Source organism: Eptatretus burgeri, unplaced genomic scaffold (genome assembly GCF_056783735.1).
Source record: "Eptatretus burgeri isolate ZD-2024b unplaced genomic scaffold, Ebu_testis_v1 Ebu_testis_scaffold_104, whole genome shotgun sequence".
Lineage (NCBI taxonomy): Eukaryota > Metazoa > Chordata > Myxini > Myxiniformes > Myxinidae > Eptatretus > Eptatretus burgeri.
In genome coordinates, this window is record NW_028222054.1 from 68,199 (window position 1) to 90,010 (window position 21,812).

Genomic DNA, 21,812 nt, shown 5'->3' on the forward strand with positions numbered 1-21,812 from the left:
CCTGCTTTTGAATGAATGATAGTTCAGAAGGAGCATACTCACCTTTGTACTCTCTGGTCTGGGTTCAATTTCCAGCCCAACTATAAACTACCATCCTGGTAATTTGGAGGCAAGATGTTGCACCAATGGATACGATGTATTTGAAGGAACACATTGATGTGGCTGTCCTATTCACTGGCATTCACAAATGGCCGTAAAATATATAAATGGTGCATAAGAGAAGGTCATGGTATGCAACACCCTGCGCTATATTTGCATCACCTGTCATGACACTGCAGGAGATACTCCATCATAAGCAGAACTACACTGCCCGAAACTATTCCGCCCTGCAAGTTTGTACAGCAAATTACTTGATGCCTGTGTATGCATACACCTCGTGATTTCAAGCAAAACACCCTGTTTGAAGTAAAACTGGCCTTGCAAGTTTGAAGTAAAACTGGTCTTGCGAGAAAACTGGTGGAATTGCTTCTTAACCTGAGTACTTACTTTGCTCCACATCACAAGGCAACGTTCACCGTGCCAAGTAGTACCTTTCTTTCGCAATTGTCGACACAGAGTGATTTTTCATCTTTCAGCTCTCTTTACCTCCAGGATGAGGCCCAAGGGGCAGAGAGAGTCGAGAGTTCATGGCTCCATGCAGGGATTCCTGTGGCTTCTCCTGATCCAGGTTTGAGTTTTTTTTTTTTTAAGGGGATATACAAGTGCTTTGACACAAACAAATGGGGATGATAAAATGATATTTATGCTTTAATTAATACCATTTGTTTTAGATTTCCTGCATCAGCGTAAAGCATTTATGTTTGCTGATGAGACAAATACAAAAGGGGATGTAGATAAGTAAAAAGGTGATTTTATCCATAGATTGTCCATTCAATACATGGGCAATTGAAATGTTGTAAGAATGAGATATCATATTCCAAGAAATGCCAACGTATTTTGTATTTCCACGACATAAGTGATTATTTTTGCGAAAACAAAAAACAAGTAATTACTGACGAATTATGCATGCTGTTTTGTGAAAAGAAAAAAAATAGAGAAATCATTTCTTCCATTGTTGTGAGTAGTATCGTTTCTCTGACTTTTTGATCACCTCTCACATCAACTTTATATAAACCTCACCATAACATTTTTGGTATCTGGAAGGATTATTAACTCCACCACCAAAGGAGGGCAGAGGTTATATTTTCACCGCTGTTTGTCTGCCTGTGTCTGTTTGTTTGTTGCTTGGCAAAAGTATTTCGCCAAGTATGTCGGTCTGTATAATGTGTTTGTTTCTCACGTAATTTTTGTCCACTGTTTTGAAGCAATATATATATTTTTTAATTGTCTGTGTAGGTGTCTGGCCGAGGACAGAAACGCAAATTTTTGGTCAGGATGCGGATTCGGATCGGAGAATTATTTAAGGGATTCTTCACCATTCAGTGAAAAGGCAAAAAATAGCACCGCCTGTCCTGAAGCTCATCTGGATCAGGAGCAACAGTCATTGAAACCCCCCACAGACCCCCAATACCCTGAATTTTTTTTAATGCTATGAACAAACTTTGGTACATCACGGATGAAGGTTGGGTCAAGTTTCATTCAAATTGTGTGTGCACTTTGGAGAAGAGAGCAAATACCTATTTTGGGGAGTCAAACCCCCCCCACCCCCACCTGGTAGACCCCCTCAATGAGTGCAGATTTTGTTTTGGTCGACACACTTTGGTATGTCATGGGTGATGAAGGTTGTGGTCAGCTTTCATCAAAATTGTCTGTCATCTCAGAGAAAAAAATAAATTCCTATTTTTTTTTGGGGGGGGGGGGGTTATTAAAACACCTCACCATAATATTATTAAAAACACGTCACTGTCACATTATTAAAAACACCTCACCTCCACATTATTAAAAACACCTCACCTCCACATTATTAAAAACACCTCACCTCCACATTATTAAAAACACCTCACCGTAACATTATTAAAATATTAACATTATTAAAAATCGAAAGATTTCGTAAGGCAATTGATGACTTCCGTCCTCTGCTTGTGTGTTTGTTTGTTGGCAAGATAACTCGAGAACGGAATAAGCTACCAATGTCAAATTACACCAAGTGATTCAGGAGGGTGATGGCTAGCGCTGATGAGATTTTGGTCAAAATCGGTCAAAGGTCAAGGTCACAGTGAGGTCAAACATCCAAAACATTTGATTTTTGTTGGTTTGGAACAGAATCATCCAAGAAAATTCTGGTTTGCGTCGCTACCTTCTCTGGAGACAGCTTTTATTAGACAAGGTCAGAGGTCAAGTTGACGATTTCGTAAGTACCAGTCTATGACTGCTTGTTTGTGTGTTTGTTTGTTTGTTTGTGTGTTTGTTTGTTTGTTTGTAGGCACGATAACTCGAGAACGGAAGGAGCTCCCAATGTCAAATTACACCACGTGATTCAGGAGGGTGATGGCTATCGCTGTTTAGATTTTGGTCAAAATCGGTCAAAGGTCAAGTTCACGGTGAGGTCAAACATCAAAAAAACAACAACTCGAGAACGGAAGAAGCTTCCAATGTCAAATTACACCACGTGATTCAAGAGGGTGATGGCTAGCGCTGATTAGATTTTGGTCAAAATCGGTAAAAGGTCAAGTTCACGGTGAGGTCAAACATCAAAAAAAAAAAAACTCGAGAACGGAAGAAGCTACCAATGTCAAATTACACCACCTGATTCAGGAAGGTGATGGCTCGCGCTGATTAGATTTTGGTCAAAATTGGTCAAAGGTCAAGGTCACGGTAAGGTCAAAAATTCGATTTTTGATTGTTTGGGAGAGACTCATCGGAGAAACTTCTGGTTTGCGTTGCTACCTTCTCGAGAGACAGCTTTTATGAGACAAGGTCAGAGGTCAAGTTGACTATTTCGTAAGTACCAGTCTATGACTGCTTGTTTGTTTGTGTGTGTGTGTTTGTAGGCACGATAACTCGAGAACGGAAGAAGCTACCAAAGCCAAATTACACCACCTGATTCAGGAGGGGGATAGCTATCGCTGATTCAATTTTGGTCAAAATCGGTCAAAGGTCAAGGTCACAGTGAGGTCAAACATCAAAAAAAATTATAACGAGAGAACGGAAGAAGCTACCAATGTCAAATTCCACCACGTGATTCAGGAGGGTGATGGCTAGCGCTGATTAGATTTTGGTCAAAATCGTTCAAAGGTCAAGGTCACAGTGAGGTCAAACATTCGATTTTTGATGATTTGGTACAGATTCATCGTAGAAACTTCTGGTTTACGTCGCTACCTTCTCTTGAGACAGCTTTTATGAGACAAGGTCAGAGGTCAAGTTGACTATTTCGTAAGTACCAGTCTATGACTGCTTGTTTGTTTGTGTGTGTGTGTTTGTAGGCACGATAACTCGAGAACGGAAGAAGCTACCAATGCCAAATTACACCACCTGATTCAGGAGGCGGATAGCTATCGCTGATTCAATTTTGGTCAAAATCGGTCAAAGGTCAAGGTCACAGTGAGGTCAAACATCAAAAAAAATATAACGAGAGAACGGAAGAAGCTACCAATGTCAAATTCCACCACGTGATTCAGGAGGGTGATGGCTAGCGCTGATTAGATTTTGGTCAAAATCGTTCAAAGGTCAAGGTCACAGTGAGGTCAAACATTCGATTTTTGATGATTTGGTACAGATTCATCGTAGAAACTTCTGGTTTACGTCGCTACCTTCTCTTGAGACAGCTTTTATGAGACAAGGTCAGAGGTCAAGTTGACGATTTCGTAAGTACCAGTCTCTGACTGCTTGTTTGTTTGTTTGTGTGCAGGATATCTCAAAAAGTTGTGGATGGAACTGGATGAAATTTGGTGGGCAGGTTGGGGGTGCGTGTAGGACAAACTGATTAGATTTTGGTGAAGATCTGACTCTGGATCCGTATCCAAGAATTATTTAATTTCAAAAGTGATTCTTCACCATTGAGAGACAGGGCCAAAAAACTATACTTGGCAAGAAATTTCAAAAATGTATTGGGCCCGATATGATCTCGTGGATCGGACATTGCGTGGTGGAGGTATGCGCTCTACTGAGTGCCCTTCTCGTTTCTCAATGTTTTCAAATGTGCAGGCATTTTTAAAGTTTAATATTTCTTTTTTATTCTTCTTCAGATCACTGTATTTTCTGCTGCCTCCTGTGCCCGTGAGTGAATTTAAATTTTTCTTCAGTAAATTACTGCTTGATGTTCCATTTGTTCTGGTTGAGAAAATCAGTCACAACATGCATGTGTGTCATTGAATGTGCAGGAAATTTGTACCATTTTAAACAAGTGAATTTCCATATGCAAGCCAATTATTTCATGTCATGCTGACAGGTCTGTCGTTGAACAGTAAATTTATGAGACCCTGGAAAGGTCTGGAGTTATGGAATTATTTGAGCATCTATTTACCCAAACAACAACTTTTCTTACAATGTTTGATATTGTGATGGACGGCAGCCCCCTCCGAATAACTTCAAGAGGATGGATTATCTTAAAAGACTATGATAGTCAGTCACCCAAGAACTTTATGCTGGATCACATGCCCAATTTCGTGTTCCCGTAAAAAGAATACTGGAAAACAAGTGAGTACTGTTCCGGTGATCATGCAACATATTTTAATTAGTTTCGCCGAGCAGGACCAATTGTTGCATAATCGCTTCTTGCGATCCATAATCCCGATGAGAGATTGGTTAACCAACCCTTAGTGGCCTTGTGTCGACATCAGAACAAATAGAATATGTCAAGACAAGAAATGGTTTCAAGCATGTACTAAACATGCACGTATCCACAATACAGGCAAATTCACAATGATATATGCACAAGGAGAATCACTGCAATTATTCACAAGCAAGTATACATTCCCAACTTCACAATAACCTGGCACCGACATGCATATGGGGAAAGAGCAAGACGAGCTCCGAGGCAAGAGAAAGAAGAAGAAGATGGGGTCATGTGTCATGCACCTGCACACCTTGCACCAGCCTGATTGAGCTAGCACCACCCAATGGTTTAAGCCGATGATCTTGTGTCTGTACAATGAAAGGAAAGGTAAGCAGAAGAATGAAAAGTGGAGATAGAGGAACCCGAGAAGAACCTGCAAGGACCTTTCATGTATGGGCAAAAAGAAATGAGAAGCTCAAAGGCATCAACAAGCTAATTTCTCAAAAGAAACTCAAAGCTCAGCAGAAGCTGCTGTTATAAGAGGCTCTGGTGTGCTGTGTGCTCCTCCTTTTATGGGACGTCCTCCAATCCCGCTCTAAAGCATCCCCCACCCATGTCCATAGGAGGAGTTGCCATGCCGGATGATCCTTCCCTCATACATGATCCCCTGATTGGTGTGTGTTTGCACTCTGACCTCCAGTGGCATCTCGACATTGGTGTCGGATTTTTGGGAGCTCTCACCTTTCTCTGACGGATTGAGCCATGTGGTGTGTGGTTCTCGCCCCCGATCCCGACCACATCCAGTTTGAGGTGGTTTCACGTTTTCTGAGTGTTAGGATCAGAAGGCATGGCCTCATTGCAGACTTTTAGTGGAGAAATGTTAATCCGACCGGGCAATCTCAGTGCATTCCAAAAGGTCTGCAGCAACTGTGTCCACTCTCAGGAGAGCCAGAAAACAACATCTGTCCAACCTCACGAATGAACTTTCAAATTTGTTTCCCTCTTTTAAAACTTGATGGTGCCTTCTTCAGTCAATCTCTGTTGAATGCTCCACTTCCATCCCTTCTCTCTCTGCAAATGGCACCACAGCCGACTCCACTTGTGGGAAGGCTGAATGCCTCAATTCTGTGTTTGCTTCCAAATCTTGTGTCCCCAACCCCTAACTCTCACTACCCATCCTTCACTGTCATATTTACCTGCTCCTGGACTCTGTGTCTTTTGCAACTGAGAAGGTGGAGAAGGTTCTTTCAACCCTTGAGCCTGATTCTGCAACTGGACCAGACGATATCAGCTCACGTGTCCTAAAATCCTGCTCTGCTGCTTTTGCACATCCTCTTTCTGCCCTTTTCACACTAGTATTTGCCCTTGGTCATCTTCCATCTGCTTGGAAATCTGGCAGCATCACGACATTGCATAAAAGGTGCAAAAACTGAACCTCTCAACAACAGACCAATTGGCTCACTTCACATCATCAGCAAGGTCATGGAATCCATCATCGCAGTTGATGTGAAGCCCTTCATTTTTTTCCAACAACCTCATCTCATATCATCAATTTGGTTTCAGACCAGATCACTCCACCTTGGACATGCTGTTTCAACTCACCCAATAATGGATGGAGGCCCTTAATGTAAGTCGAGATCAGTGCTGTCTCTCTGAACATGTCATGATTTTGATGGTCTGGCATCCTGCATTACTCTCCAAACTCTCTGCCTATGGCATTCAAGACCAACTCCACACAGGGATTCCTGACTTCCTCTACTCCCGTAGCCAACACATGGCTCTCAAAGGAATCCTTTCAGATCCTCTCCCTGTCAAGGCTGAAGTTCCCCAAGGCAGTCTTCTGCGCTTACTCCTGATTTTCATAAATGATCTCTCTGTATCTCTGGAAAATCCTCCTTACCAATTTGCTGGTGACTGCACCCTATTCCATGACATCCCTCATCCTTCAGACAGGCAGGCTGCAGCTTCTTCCCTCTTTTACGACCTTGACAAAATCACAAGCTGGTCACACACTTAGTTTATGTCTTTCAATCCTGATATGTCAAACTCTCCTGCTCTCTCTCCAAAAGGACTGTCTGGCACCATCAGCCAAGATCTTTCTTTGGCAAACCAAATTTCAAAGTTGGCCTCCAAAGCCAGCCTCTGACTGGCCATCCTCCATCATACAAAGTTCTTCCTTGGTACAGCTAAACTCGTATCCACCGATACGGCTTTCATCCACAGCTGGATGGAGTACTGCTCTCCCCTCCAGGCTGGCTTCCCTGCCTCACATCTTGCTCAGCTTGATGCTGCAGAAACCAAGGCCTTCAAGATCATTGGAATCTCCCACAATGAAACTGAGTCAATGGGTCTATCACTTCACCGTCATAGACAGGGTGGTGGTGTCTCTGTCTTCTATCGCCTCCTTTCTGGTCTTGCTCCTGATGATCTTTCTGTGCTTTGTCCTTGCCAGCTTTCTGCAGGCATGATCAACAATCAACCCGCTTCTGGTAAACCTACCTAAATCCACGATCACTGCTCACTTCCACTTATTTGTTCCTCCTTTTCCCCACATTCTCTTCAATCTCATTCTTCATTTTAGGTCTTCAAGACAACTGTTCACCACCATCTCAGAACGTCCTCAATCGAAAACCATGATCTTTTCCACCCTCAATACCCCCCCCTTTCCCACCACCCAAGACCCAGTCCCTCCTCCTTTCAAATTTCCAGTTTTCCCTCTTTCGAGTCTCCTTGTTTATTCATCTTGTTCACCGCATGCATCCTCAACTACCCCTCAATCTTCCCCACACCCATTGTTTGTCCAATTCTGCCTCTATCTTGGCCTCCACTCTGCTGTTGGTGCTTCCCTATTCTCTCAACTGTTCCTTTTGTCCTGCTGTGTCCTGATCCATCAGTGTAATAATTCTAACTAGCTGAAACCCCGTCACAGATGGATTCCGTTCATTCAACCACCCTCACCAGCTCACCCACACTCGAGGGATATGGACTGGACAGGGTGTGCTTGCCCCTGCCAACTCATCCCACGCCCCTGCCCCATTTCCCCCCTGCCCCCATTCAATTTGATTATCCCCACCAAAAAATGTAATTACCCTGGCCCCGCCTCTTCACTCCCCGCCCCCCGTCTCTTGATTGCCCGCCCCACTTGCCCCCGGGCCACCACCCCCCTGTCCACCCCCTCACACTCTACTCTGCCTTATTCAACCCAGCCCCCACCCCATTTCCCGCTGTCTCCCGCTTTCAATTTGCTTCCCTCTGCCCAAAAATTTGCTTACCTTTCCCCCTGCCTCTTCACTCCCTGCCCCGTCTCTTCATCTCCCGCCTCCGCCTCTTCAGTCCCAGCCCCCTGTCTCTTCATCCCCGCCCCAGCCTATTCACTCCCTGCCCCGTCTCTTCATTCCCTGCCCCCATCTCTTCATTCCCCGCCCCGTCTCTTCATCCCCCGCCCCACCCCTTCACTCCCTGCCCCCGTCTCTTCATCCCCCCCCCCCCCTCTTCACTCCCCGCCCCCATCTCTTCATCCCCCGCCCCGCCTCTTCACTCCCTGCCCCCGTCTCTTCATCCCCCGCCCCATGCCTCTTCATCTCCGAGCCCCCGCCCCTTCACTCCCTGCCCCCGTCTCTTCATCCCCCGCCCCGCCTCTTCACTCTCAGCCCCCGTCTCTTCATTCCCCGCCCCTGTCTCTTCATCCCCCGCCCCGTCTCTTCATCCCCCCCCCCCCCCTCTTCACTCCCTGCCCCCGTTTCTTCATCCCCTGCCCCCGCCTCTTCACTCCTCGCCCCCATCTCAACGAAAAGTGTTTATTCTGCTTCAGAGTAGAAAGTTGACTCTTGCCACTATGTGCGATTCACTCTTACAGGTACGAAGTTTCTTTCAGTCCAGGTCACAGTACCGAGAAAAACGTGACGTGACCGCCAGGAGGAGCACAAAATTGGTTCTTCAGTATTAATATATAGATAGCTAGAAGATAGAAGATACAGTAGATGCCACTTTATAAATCCACGGTTATAAAATCCAGCCGCTGATTGTGACCAAAATGAGTTGGAACGGAATTTTACATCGAGAAATCCGCCGTTTAATAAATCCACCTGCTTGGCACGTGTGCGGTCTCAACCTAAGCTTGATGTCGTATGCGCTGCCGCAGAGTGAAAAAAAAAAAAAAAAAACAAGAACAACAGCAACTGGTGACGGAATTCGAATCCCGCCGCCGCTTGAATCCCTCCGACCCCGAATCCCAATAGCCAAGGGAAGAAAGCGACGACGAACCCGAGCCGATGCCAACAGCGGCAGAGATACGGACGGCACTCGCCAAATTGGACAGGGGACTGCAGCTCTCAGGTTTTGCCCATCCTGATTTCCGCCACGTGACGGATTCAATAATGGAACATTTGCGCCAAACCTTCCCTCCCAAGCAAGCGACCTTGGAGAGATTCTTTTGAACAATCCCATTGTCACCGTTTGATAAATCAATGTTTTTGTAGCATAAAGCAGTGTTTAACGACATTCGCTTTTTGTCTTATCTATCCAGTCGGTTGGCTGAAAATAGGTTCTCCGCTGAATAAATCCAACCGGTTAATAAATCCAAACGGCGTGGTCCCATGGTGGATTTATAAAGCGGCGTCTACTGTACAATGTTTCTTGTTACATTTTTGTGTCAAATTCACATTCTGAGGTAGTCACCATGTGCAGAAGAGGATTTTACATTGCAGACGCTATTTTCGAGGAGTGGAATTAGTAATTACACCTCTCAGCAGTAATTTTCTGACGATGGACGTAATGGCGTCAGCGAATAACCGATGATGTCATGACGTCCTGACGCCTCTCAGCGGTGACGTCACACGTCGCCATGTAAACGAATGTAAAACGAAAAGTGTTTATTCTGCTACTGAGTTGAAGGTTGACAATTGCCACTATGTGCGATGCACTCTTACAGGTACGAAGTTTCTTTCAATCCAGGTCACAGCACCGAGAAAAACGTGACGCGACCGCGAGGAGGAGCACAAAATTGGTCCTTCAGTATTAATATATCGATTCTTCGACGAGCCTTGACTAAGTTTAAAAATATATTAAGGATGTCTCATACTTTTATGTGCACTGCGCTTCATTGAGGCTCATATGAAATATTGATTTCTGAAAGGTAATACACACAGCCCCAATCAAACCTCACTACTCACACTACTTTGGAGAAGTAAGCAGCACGGGATGCAGTCATTTCTCATGGCAGAAACAAAATGTGGAAATCCATTATTCAAGCTTTCATAATTCCATCTTTCATCTTAATTTGCAGAATATATAATTATCTTGTAACTTTTGTTTCTGATTGTACATTGTCGATTTATGGGAGAATTATGACTTTTTCATAAAAAATAAGAAAGTTGGCATACTTATAGATATTACATCCTGAAGATTTTTAGATGTGAAGCCGTCGTGAAAATGCACCATATTCACCGGGTGGCCATTTTGGTGTTGCCGTTCGTGAAAAACACATTTTCTCTATATCTTCACAATAAGACATGATGTAACAACAAAAAGAAGTTTGTACCGATTTCTTTTCATACAGTTGATGTCTTGGTTCGGTGTCAGGTCAGGTGAGATCTGTGACCTGCTACAGGTACCATGTAAACCTGTACTAACCTGTTCCATGGTCGGTTTGGCGGAGACTAAACCGTCTCCCCCACCAGGTTTTCTGGTGAGGAGGGTGTTTGGATATGGACACCCAGCAGGATTAAAAACAAAACCTGTCAAAGTGTGAAAGAGCTCCTTGTGAGCCAACGGCCATCCATATCTAGTGCCCAAATGTGTCTGTGGACGTCCTCCTGCAGTTGGGTTACTTTTTATTTGGAGGTTGGTGGCAGGATTTGCACTCCGGCCACCGTAAAACCCTTCATTCCGCAAAACACAAAAACGCAAAAAAATCTGAAAACCCTCTCCGTGGGCGTACCTCCTGTGCAGCTTCCCTTCGCAGGGCAGCTCACCGGATGATGGGATTGGGGCAAAGCCTTCGGGACCCCCAATCTTTGATGATAGGAGGGAAACCACGGGGTAACCTCCCTGGGTCAGATTGTGGGAGAGTGTGTCGGAGTGGTGCTGAGGTGTCATCCACCAGACGGCGGTCTCCTTGGGTTAACCTGAGGCGGTCCCTTCGGGTGGGTGCCTCGAATGTCCTTTCCCGAAGAGAGGATGATCACCTGTCTCTGTTCCCATCTGAGCTCAAGCGTTTGGACATCGGTATTGCAGCACTCTCTGAGGTTCGGAGACCGGATTGCGGCGAGATAATGGTGGGTGGTTACACCTAATATTGGTCTGGTCGCTCTGATGGTTACCATACTCAAGGGGTTGCTGTTGCTGTGTCCAATAAGCTGACACCAATGATAATTTTGGTAACACCAGTCAACGAGCGTATTATGAGACTAAGGATTCATCACTCCTTAGGTGTCATTTCCCTGGTCTCTGTCTATGCTCCGACTGAGGCGAGTAACCTCACTGTGAAGGACACATTCTACGCCACGCTCGAGTCTGTGGTTGATCAGTGCCCCAGACGAGATACACTTCTCGTCTTGGGGGATTTCAATGCATCGACTGGAACTGATAGGGATGGTTATGAGACATGTGTTGGTCCTCATGGGTCAGGAACGATGAACAAGAATAGCACTAAGTTCCTTGACTTTCCAAGAAGTCATGGACTTAGGGTGGCTGGTTCATGGTTTCAGCGCCCACAAGCTCATCGCTGGACTTGGTATTCCAACGCTGGCGGTGTGGCAAAGGAGATTGACTATGTCCTCGTTGACGGTTGCTGGAGGATGATCCAGAACTGCAGGGTCCACCGGAGTGCTCAGTTCCTCAATACTGACCACTGGCTTGTTGAAGCAACTCTCAAGCTGCACCTTAAATCCTGGAGAATGGGACCATCCCAGCCTCTGCTGGATGTTGGCAACTCAAGGATGAGAGAGTAGCTGAAGAGTTTGTGAACAGGCTGAGTGGACATTTAGGGTGTCTGGGTGCCTTGGGGGTCCAGAAGAGTTGTGGAGTATCTTCAAGAGCACCGTCCTTGATGTTGCCGGTGGATGTCTTGGAACTCAGTGCAGGGCAAAGAAGAATTTTGTCTCGAGGGACACTGGATACCATTGACCAGAGTCGCAGGGCCAGGCTGAATGGCAGAGCTGAGTTGTTCAGGGAGCTGAGGCATAAAACTGCACATGCACTAAGGGTGGACAAGGAGGCCTATGTGCGAGGAATGTGTGAGGGGGTAGAGCATCACCTGTGGACAGGTGATTCTCGTCCCGCTTACAGGGGAATTCGCGCATTACGTTCATCCAAGCCCATCCCTCGGAGAACTGCAGTTAGAGCAGAGAGTGGTAGGCTCTTGACAGAGGAGTCTGAAGTGAAGGCCCGCTGGGCCGGTTACTTTGAGTGGTTGTAACAGGCTGATCCCCCAGCTGTTGAGTTGGACATCAAGGGTGTTACAATCCCTGTTGCTGACCCTCCAATCAACTGTGGTCCACCTTCGCTTGTGGAAACACGGGCTGCAGTGAACCGGTTGAAATGGGATAAAGCTCCAGGGATCTGTGGCATCCATGCCGAACTTCTCAAGGCTGGTGGAAATGCTGCACTCCTGTCGTTGCATGCAGTTTTGTGCTCTGCCTGGAACACAGGCATCATCCCAACTGATTGGAAGAGGGGCCTTGTTGTCCCTCTCTGGAAAGGGAAGGGTGATCGCCAAGACTACAACAACTACCGAGGGGTGATACCGCTCTCAGTGCCGGGCAAGGTCTTTGCTCGGATAATTCTTGATAGGGTTCGCCACCATCTGCTTGAGCATCAGTGTCCAGAGCAGTCAGGCTTCACACCAAAGAGGTCAATGATTGACCGTATCCTTGCTCTTCGTGTCCTCACCGAACGCAGACGAGAGTTTCGGCAGGGGCTGCTTGCAGCCTATGTTGATCTCTGTAAAGCGTTCGATTCGGTGAATCGGGATGCCCTCTCGAGGATTCTTGGTCTTCGTGGGGTGCCACCAAAACTGATCGTTCTGATGTCTGAACTGTCCTCTGGTACTGATAGTGCTGTGAAGTGTGGTGGTACCATCTCAGACTTATTTCCAGTTTTTGCTGGAGTTCGTCAGGGGTGTGTACTGGCCCCCACACTTTTCAGCACTTGTATGGACTGGATTTTAGGGAGGATGTCAGAAATATCAAGCTGCGGTGCATCGTTTGGGAATGTCAAGATCTCGGACCTTGATTTCGCAGATGATGCAGTCATCTTTACGGAGACTTTAGATATCCTTTTGGGGCCCTCGAGGTGCTGAATGAGGAGTCAGAGCCGTTGGGATTACGGGTTTCTTGGGTCAAAACTAAGATCCAGGCTCTCAGTGACATCTTAGATGCTGCTGTCCTGTCTGTGTCTGTTTGTGGTGAGGATGTTGAGGTCATGGAGAGATTCACTTCCCTTGGCAGTGATATTCATGTCTCTGCTGGCTGTGAGTCAGAGGTCAATAGACGTCTGGGTCGGGCCTGGGGAGTCATGGATTCACTGGATCATGGGGTGTGGCGCTGCTGGTACCTACGCGGGAGGGCGAAAGTCCGAGTCTTTAGGACCTTGGTGCTTCCAGTCTTGCTCTATGGATGCGAGACTTGGACTCTGACCAAGGATCTGAGACTGAGACTTAATTCCTTTGGTACCAGGTCTCTTCGGAGAATCCTTGGCTATCGCTGGTCAGACTTTGTGTCCAACGAGCGGTTGCTGAGAGAGACTTGGATGAGATTTGTTACCTGCATGATCCGTGAGCATCAGTTGCGGCTGCATGGACATGTGGCTCGTTTTCCTGACGCTGATCCTGCTCACCAGATTCTCTCTACGAGGGAGTCTCGTGAGTGGATAAGGCCAATTGGCCGACCACGTGTCTCGTGCTTACAGCAGGTTGACCAGCATCTCAAGGAGATGGGGATGGGCCTGGCATCTGCCTGGGGGAAGGCCAGATGGAGGCCCCTGGAGTACCGGCGGAAAGTGGACGCAGCGACGCGCAGTTCTGGCACATGCTTCCATACCTGACCTGACCTGATGTCTTGGCAAAACGCCTGACCTCTTGAGCTGTCTCAAAACTCGTGATAACCAAAGCCTTTTCACCATTAGCAAGCGAATGGCACTCTGCCTATTGTAATCCTGTTTTCAACTCATTTTGAAATAATCATCTGAGAGCCAATTCTTTTGAAACTCAAGTCTGTGCCTTCCACTTGAAGAATAAGCATGCAAATTGAAAGACATAAATTCTGTGCAATGGAACCAGACTATAAAACTGTAAAAAAGAAGAAGGATATATTGGTGTGACTCTTGACCAATCTTTGACTTACAGATTACACATCGATGAGCTGAAAGCAAAAGCCAGCACTCGAAATGCCCTTCGCAAATTGGGGAACTCAAAATGGGGAGCCAACCCCTAACTATCCGATTGACTTCACTGGCCGTCTGTTTCTCCATGGCTGAATATGCTTGTGTGGTTTGGGAATGGTCAACCCGTGCAAAGAAGATCGATCCAGCAATAAACTCAAGCTGTCACTGTATCAATTAATGTCTTCTTCTTCCTCTTCTTCATGCTTATGACAGCTTGGCTGCTGGATAGCTATAATTTTGTTGGTGTGTGATGCTCTTATGCCACTGATGCTCTGCCCCTATACCAGTACACTGGTACTCATTTTGCCAACTTCAGAAGGATGACAAGACGAGTCATCCACACCTGGTGTTAATCCCACGGCCAACGGGGCTCAAACTCAGGACCAAAGATCCTAAGCCAACACCAGGCTTAGTGATTGTCTCAAACCCACCAAGACAAGCAACCTCGAGCTGCTCTGGCATCACACCACCCAACATTAGAGGGGCTGTACAAATCGAGAATGCCTCAGACAATCAGAGGATGAAAGACACCCACTCCATTGTTCCCTTCACATCTCAAATCATACAGAACCTTCCTCTCTTCTGTCTAACAACTGCACAGTAACTAATCATCAAAAAGGGTGAAACTATGGGAAGAGAGACTGGAACAATTCCCAAAAGATGAACATATGACCCTCAAGCCATCAGAGAATGTCCTGTCAGGTGCTGACCAGCCATGGATAACCTGGCACAGCCTGAACAAACAAGAAGGAGGCACGGGACGATGTCAATCAAACATGTCAAGATGGCGAAACATGAAAGATGCAGCAGACTATGGCCTTGTCCCCCAGACCATGGAATATTTTGAGCTATGGCGTGTTACATGGGACATGGACGCCAAAGGATTTGACAGAGGCAAATGATGTCGCGTCTTTATCTTCAATCCTGAAAAGATGGGCTTTTGAAATCGGAAGGGTCGGTGATGAAACTGACACAGATTTTTGTTACATCTAAATCGATTATTGACTTTCCAACCATGAAAATCGATCATTATCTTTCTAAAGGAACCATTTTTATTCCATGACAGCAGAAGCCTTTTTGAATGAAGCGCGACACATGGATGGGACGTCTATTCTTTTCGTAATAGATGCAAAGTCGAGGCTCATGGAAGAAACAGAACACTGAACAGAAGAGAAAAAAAGAGAACAGAAGAGGACTTATCCTCTCGACCCATAACCATTTTGAGGGTTAATCTTAAAACAAGGTTCAGTTCCTGTTGTAAAATTATTTCCACAATTAATATCCTTTAATCTTGATTTAACATGACCAGATCCTGTTCATTTCATGTTGATTGTTGCTTTGAGGAGCAACATTTTATCAAAGTGCTTGGGCCTGTGCCTGCCCAAGTGCTGTGTGTGTGTGTGTGTGTGTGTGTGTGTGTGTGTGTGTGTGTGTGTGTGTGTGTGTGTGTGTGTGTGTGTGTGTGTGTGCATGCCTACTCGTGTTGAGTGTGGGCATGCATGTGTGCTGGTGTGATTGTGCCTTTCAGCATTTTTCCACACGGTGTTGTTTTCACGATTTAGTAATCCCTTGTATTTTCCATCCTTTCCTGGATTTTTTTTCATTCCTTTGGTGGGGCCTCATTCTGATGAACACTCATATAATGTTATTCCTTAATTCACGCTCGTTATAAATGATTCTTTTTGTGAAAGTTTTTGTCCATGGCTTTCAAAACTCAAATCATTCAAACTCCTGGGTCTCACGAACAGCCATTACATGATCTTTCACGGGCAAACCGCATTTTAAAGTTGGCCTCCAAAGCCACCGCCGACTGGGCATCCTCCATCGTACAAAGTCGTCCTTTTCCACACCTGAACACCGATCCACCTGCAAGGCTTTCATTCACAGCTAGATGGAATACTGCTCTCTCCTCTGGGCTGGCTACCCTGCCTCACATCTTACTCAGCTTCAAGCCACGGAAACAAGGCCTTCAACGTCATTAGAATCTCCTCCGCTGAACCTGAGTCGATGGACTTATCATTTCATCATCGCAGATGGGTCGGTGGTCTATCTGTCTTCTACCGCCTCCCTTCTGCACATGCACCCTCTGGTCTTTCCGTTTTGTTCCCCCAAACCCCCCCCCCCACCAGGTTTCTGCATGGCACACAGGGTCTACCAACAACTACTTTCTGGAAAAACTACATAAATCCAGGATCACTCTCACCTCCACTCATTTCTCATTTGTTCTTCCTTTTTTTCCACCTGTGGAACTAACTTTCACATTCTCTTCAACCTGATTCTTCCCTCAAGGTCACAAGGCAACTGTGCTCAACCATCTCAGATGATCCTCAATCCAAAACCATGACATTTCCTTCCATTATTAACCCCTTATTCCACCTCTCCTCATTCCCTTTTGTTTCTTATTGTATAATGTCGATTTATGCGAGAATTATGACTTTTTCAGAAAAAAAAATGAAACTTGGCACACTTGTAGCGATTACATGCTGAAAGTTTTATGTGGAGCCATCGTGAAAATGCACCGTGTCGACTGGTTTGGCCATTTTGTTGCTGACTTTCACGGAAAAAAAAACATTTTCTCCACGTCTTCACAAGAAGACATGATCGATTAACAAAAATAGTTTGATCAACAACCTCTGTCTGCTCTCTAGCAAAGCACCACCCGACATGAGAGGAGCTGTACCAAGCTAGAATGAACGCCTTAGCCAATCAGAGGATGAAACACACCAACTCCATTGTCATCCGTTGATCCATTTACATCTCAAATCATGTAGAAGCTTCCTTTCTTTTGTCCAAAAACTGGAGAGTAACTCATCATAAAGAAGGGTGAAACAGGGAAGAGAGACTGGAATGGAATCACCACTCATATCATGTCATTCATTAATTCTCACGCATTATAAATGATTTTTGTGAAAGTTTTTGTGAACATTCATGAATTCCAATGATGTTTCATAAATTTCATGAAATGATAAGTTTAATCAAGTTATTACATTGTCCTTCATCGATTGTCATGGCAATTTTTTCCTTCTGCAGAGCAATCTGGGAATTCTTCACCTTCACCCACTGCATCTGCTGAAACACAACTGGGAACAGATACAACCGTCGATGAATCAGCATCATCGGTGTTCACATTAGAAAGTGACACTTACCCAAATTCAACCACAGGTATTCCTTGAAGTTTTCTCCACATAGGCGGTCCTCTTCTACGAACTCATGGTATTTTAAGACCTGATTCTTGCTTCCCATGCAAATAGCATTACAACTGGAGACAACATCAGTCAACTTGATTTTATCTGTAGAGGCTTCAAGAAGGAGTTTCAAAGGAATGTGATCTATCTTTATATAAATCAATTTTCTTATCCAAAAAGTGAGGTTATTTTTTCTTTTCTCTGTATGTTTTGTCATCTGTAATGTTTAAATGAATGACACATGTTGTTTGAATGCGACTCTAAATCACCTTGAATGAAGCAGTGGAACCTTTTAAATTGGTGAAATATTCATTGCACTGCAAAACATTGTTAAATGCTTTGGGAATTCACTTACATAGCAGGTAAATGTCGCTCTTGTGTCCCAACACAAGTGTACGGCAGCAAATCAAACCACTTGCCTGAGACCAAAAGCCAAAAGATTGTACGACACAGAATAAAGGAAGATGAGAAAATTGTGATAATCTCCAGTTTCAACTGACTGTGCTCATTATTGAGAGGATTGATATTCTTGTTGGTGTTCCTCAATTCATTCATTGAACCATCAGCCTGGAGGTGGAGTCACTACCTGGATACATCTCACCTTTACTTAGGCTGGTGAACTTTGGTTTTTCCTGGCCTCTGATTCTTTCCAAGATACAATATTTGTTTAGACATCTGGTATTCTGAATATCCCTGATATTTTAATATTCTCTCTGATTATTTACATATTTTAATTGAATTGAAGTCATTCGGATTGCTGATCTTACTCGAACTCTATAAGCTGATATTGAAGATGTTGATCTCTGAGTAAAGAACATAACTTCACCTGCATTCAAAATTAAGTCTCAATGGTATTGAATTATTCCCAATCAATATAACACAAGAGCAAACACAAATTATATCGAGCAATCTAAACAACTGAGTGAAACCGAAAACTACTTTTTGTGACGTTGAATGTTCCTGTTGAAAGATATTGTGAGACTGTCTCCACTCTCCGTGATTCAATACCACAGCTGGTGACGGACACTGAAAAATGATATTTTTTGAAATTTCCTCTTTTATGTATGAAACAATCATGATTTAAAACATCAACTGTAGTTGCAGATTCTCGACCGACAGTAGCAACTGCAGCAGAGTATAGAAAGATGCAAAGTATTTTAAGAATAAGAACAAGCAGATCCCCATCTACAACGGGTATGGGGGACAGGACAGATCACAATACTCGGTTACGGTAGTATCTTTGGATGTTTTGCGCCACATTCAACAGCTCAGTTCATATTGGTGGCATGTCTGGGTGCCCAAGGTTGCGTTAGAGACCGGTCGCTTTGATTGCTGGCCTTGATACATCGTGCCGGATGAGGAACCCGAACAATTTGACATATTCATCGTTTCTATATTCCCTCCATCAACAGATTAACAGCATTGCAGGATTAAAGTCATAAATGCTTAGTTGAACAAACCTCCCAAACTCATGGACTTAGTTAAGTAAAGCACATCGTCTGGGACCCGGCCGTCGGTTTGCCGCCAAACGCTGCTGATTGTGATGTCATCGATTCCCTCTTTGAAAATTCTATCTTTATTCGATTTTTTGAATCCGCTATCACCTGCATAAATACATGGAACACATAATGTGAAGATTTCGGAAGTATGAACAGAATATGTTCGGAGAAAAGTGTGTGAGAAGTTCCAGGATTTAATTGCGCCCATTATATTTTGATGTCTGAAAAAGCGTGAGCAGTTTGTGAAGAACAATTTTATTTATTTATTCATGTGCCTCATATGGCTGCTTTGCTGCATCATTTTCTGGGGGAGCAGCTGTGCCGCTGATGCGGTGCCTGCTGTTCCCAGTAAGCTGGTACTCATTTTGCCGATCTCAAAAGGATGACAGTCTGAGTCAACCCACCTGGTGTTAATTCAACAGAAGAACAGGGTTACAAACTCAAGACCCCAATATCTTAAGCCAGCCACTTTACCTGTTAAACCAACACCAGGCTTATTGTATGAAGTGGTGATTTTACTAATATCATTAATAACGCAGTCATTCACACATTAAAAATATAATTAAATGTTGGCATGTAGTGTGATGAGTTACAGATGTTTCGACAGTGCTGTAAACATTTAAATACATAAACAAACCCTTTCTGAGATGCATGGAATTGACTTCCTTCACTGGAAATATTCCTTCAACAGAATATCTCTTAATCTGCTGTGATTTTCACTCGTTATTCTCTCATCCATTTTGGCAGGTTCCATGTCTGTCCTGGTGTTGGTGTTGCTGTCTGTCACAGCAAAGCTTTCTAATACTGTGGCTGTCACTTACTCTGTAAACTTGTTAACAGTGAATTTAGTAACTGGAAAAGCGTCCCCTACGAGAGTAATGAGTAAATTTCCGCCCCACATCTCCTGTTCCTCCTCGCTGATCTACCATGAGACCACAGGAATTGGAGGCCAAATTTGAAATGTGGTTTGCCCAACAAAGATAATGGCTGATAGTGAGAATGAGGAGTTTGAGTTACTGAACTTCCTGAAGACGAATCCCCTCTCATGGTCATCATCACATCATTTGAAAGCCTTTATCCCTGAGCACGAGTCAGCTTTTTGCAGACTCCAATCATGGTACCCTTTCCTGTGGCAATGTTTTTATGGCCGGATGCCCTTCCTGACGCCAACCCTTTAGTCGCCTTCGACCCTGCAGGGATAATTAACAGTACACTGGAGCTCATTTCACCGACCTTCGGAAGGATGACAGGCTGAGTCGACATCAAAAGCTGAACACATCAAAATGAGAGTCAAAAGTTGCTTGCAATATATAAAACCAAATACTTTTTAATGTTTTTCATGCTAAACCCCTGATGCTAACTCAGCAACCAGCGGGGCTCGAACTCAGGACCACAATTATCCCCAGCCACCACCTTGACCACTCAGCCACACCAGGCTCGTGAATCTTCTCTCATGATCGATCCATATAATTTATACTTCATCCTTTTAAATTTGGATTCTGAATTATTGACACCTGCAGAATGATTGTTAATGTTGGAGACAATACATATCGTGTGCAAAATATTCAGTTGGTTCATGAGTCAGTAAGTGACCACGATATTCGTTATGGGTGTGTGTCTGTCCATCTGGCAGTGTTTGTCTGTCTATCTGGCTGTCTGTTTGTCTGTCTATCCCGAGCATAGCTCCATGTGTTTTGATCCAATCCTTATAAAATTTGGGTGGGAGGTTTATATCATGATCTGGTTGTGTTTTCCTGAGAATGGGCATGCTGCGCCCATTATGGGTGGAGCCACGCCCAAAAAACGATGTGTGTTTAGGGGGTTGCCGGTTTCAAGTTGCATCTTCAACGAGGGGGTTTGTCGAATCTGGCAGTGGTTTCGGTGTTTGCTTAGCTCAATGGCAACTGCACAGTCCCACGGAGCTCGATTTTTTTTTTTTCATTTTCGTCCCAAGGTCAAGGTCACAAGGTCACGAACTTAGAAAATGTCAAAAATATCAATAAATTGGGTGTCGAGCTCCTCGGGTTTTCAACTGTTTCGAATGAAAGTTGGTATGCAAGTCGTGCTCTTCGAGTACTACAACTCTCATTATTTACGTTTTTCCCGATTCCCGCCGGTTTGCCCGTGGTGACCCCTTGAAGGTAAAAAAAATTACAAAGGCGAACCGTGTACATTGCTTGTGAACCATTGCCCTCTCCAGACTTGTTTCATTTATATTTTATGATTTTCAACAACATTTTTCCTCGTTGATAATGCTTTTTAAATTTCCATGCAGAGTCATGTGGAGGAAACGTTTTGGCAGAAGGTTGGATCATCTCTCCCGGGTTCCCTTTCTCCTATGAAAACAACATGGACTGTGTTTGGGATGTGAGCGCACCTGAAGGACAGGTTGTCGTGCTGATTGTGGTGAACCTGGATCTTGAAGATCCTAATAATTGCCCATATGATTGGTTGGGTGTGGCTTACACAAATACAATGCAGCAAGAGATCAAAATGTGCCAACCTCAAAACATTGGACGAATCATCACGTCACGCTCCAACTTCATACGGATATTTTTTCACTCTGATTTGAGTATCACAGGACGAGGTTTCAATGTCACATTATCAACACAAGGTAGAAACTTTATTTTACATGACATTTTGTTGACTGTATTCACAATTTCCTTCAACTTATAATTTTTTTTGTAATTATTTCTCATTGTTTTATTTGCAGTGCTTCATTCATTCTCACCTTCATTGCCACTCACCTTCTGGTTTTCTTTTCACTCTCCATTTTACATTTCATATATTTTATGCTTCTGTTGATGTCGCAGCACGTTAATTTGTTTTCCTTATTCACGATGTCCTGATAAGTGCTGCCTTGTTGAAACCAATTAAATATAATTTCGTTTCAAGCAGATTTGTGCGGTCAACATTAATTCGATTTGTGAATTTGAATTCTCCAGATTCAGGTGGACCCATTAAACACCTGTCAGCTGAATACATCAAAATGAGAGTCAACGGTTGCTCGCAATATATTAAACCAAATACATTTTATGTTTATTTAACCTGATAAAGTGCTCGCTATTTAGTATTTCACTGTTCACCTTCTGA

At 44.4% G+C, this 21,812-nt stretch overlaps 1 protein-coding gene across 1 annotated transcript; it reads left to right on the plus strand.

Moving 5' to 3' along the window:
- The first annotated feature begins 467 nt into the window (after positions 1 to 467).
- Positions 468 to 21,605, plus strand: LOC147007564 (procollagen C-endopeptidase enhancer 2-like). The gene is made up of 4 exons (XM_085866889.1): positions 468 to 667; positions 4,125 to 4,155; positions 17,066 to 17,197; positions 20,995 to 21,605. The coding sequence occupies exons 1-4, from the start codon at positions 593 to 595 to the stop codon at positions 21,393 to 21,395; spliced, it is 639 nt and encodes a 212-aa protein (XP_085723015.1). The 5' UTR covers positions 468 to 592; the 3' UTR covers positions 21,396 to 21,605.
- The last annotated feature ends 207 nt before the right edge of the window (positions 21,606 to 21,812 follow it).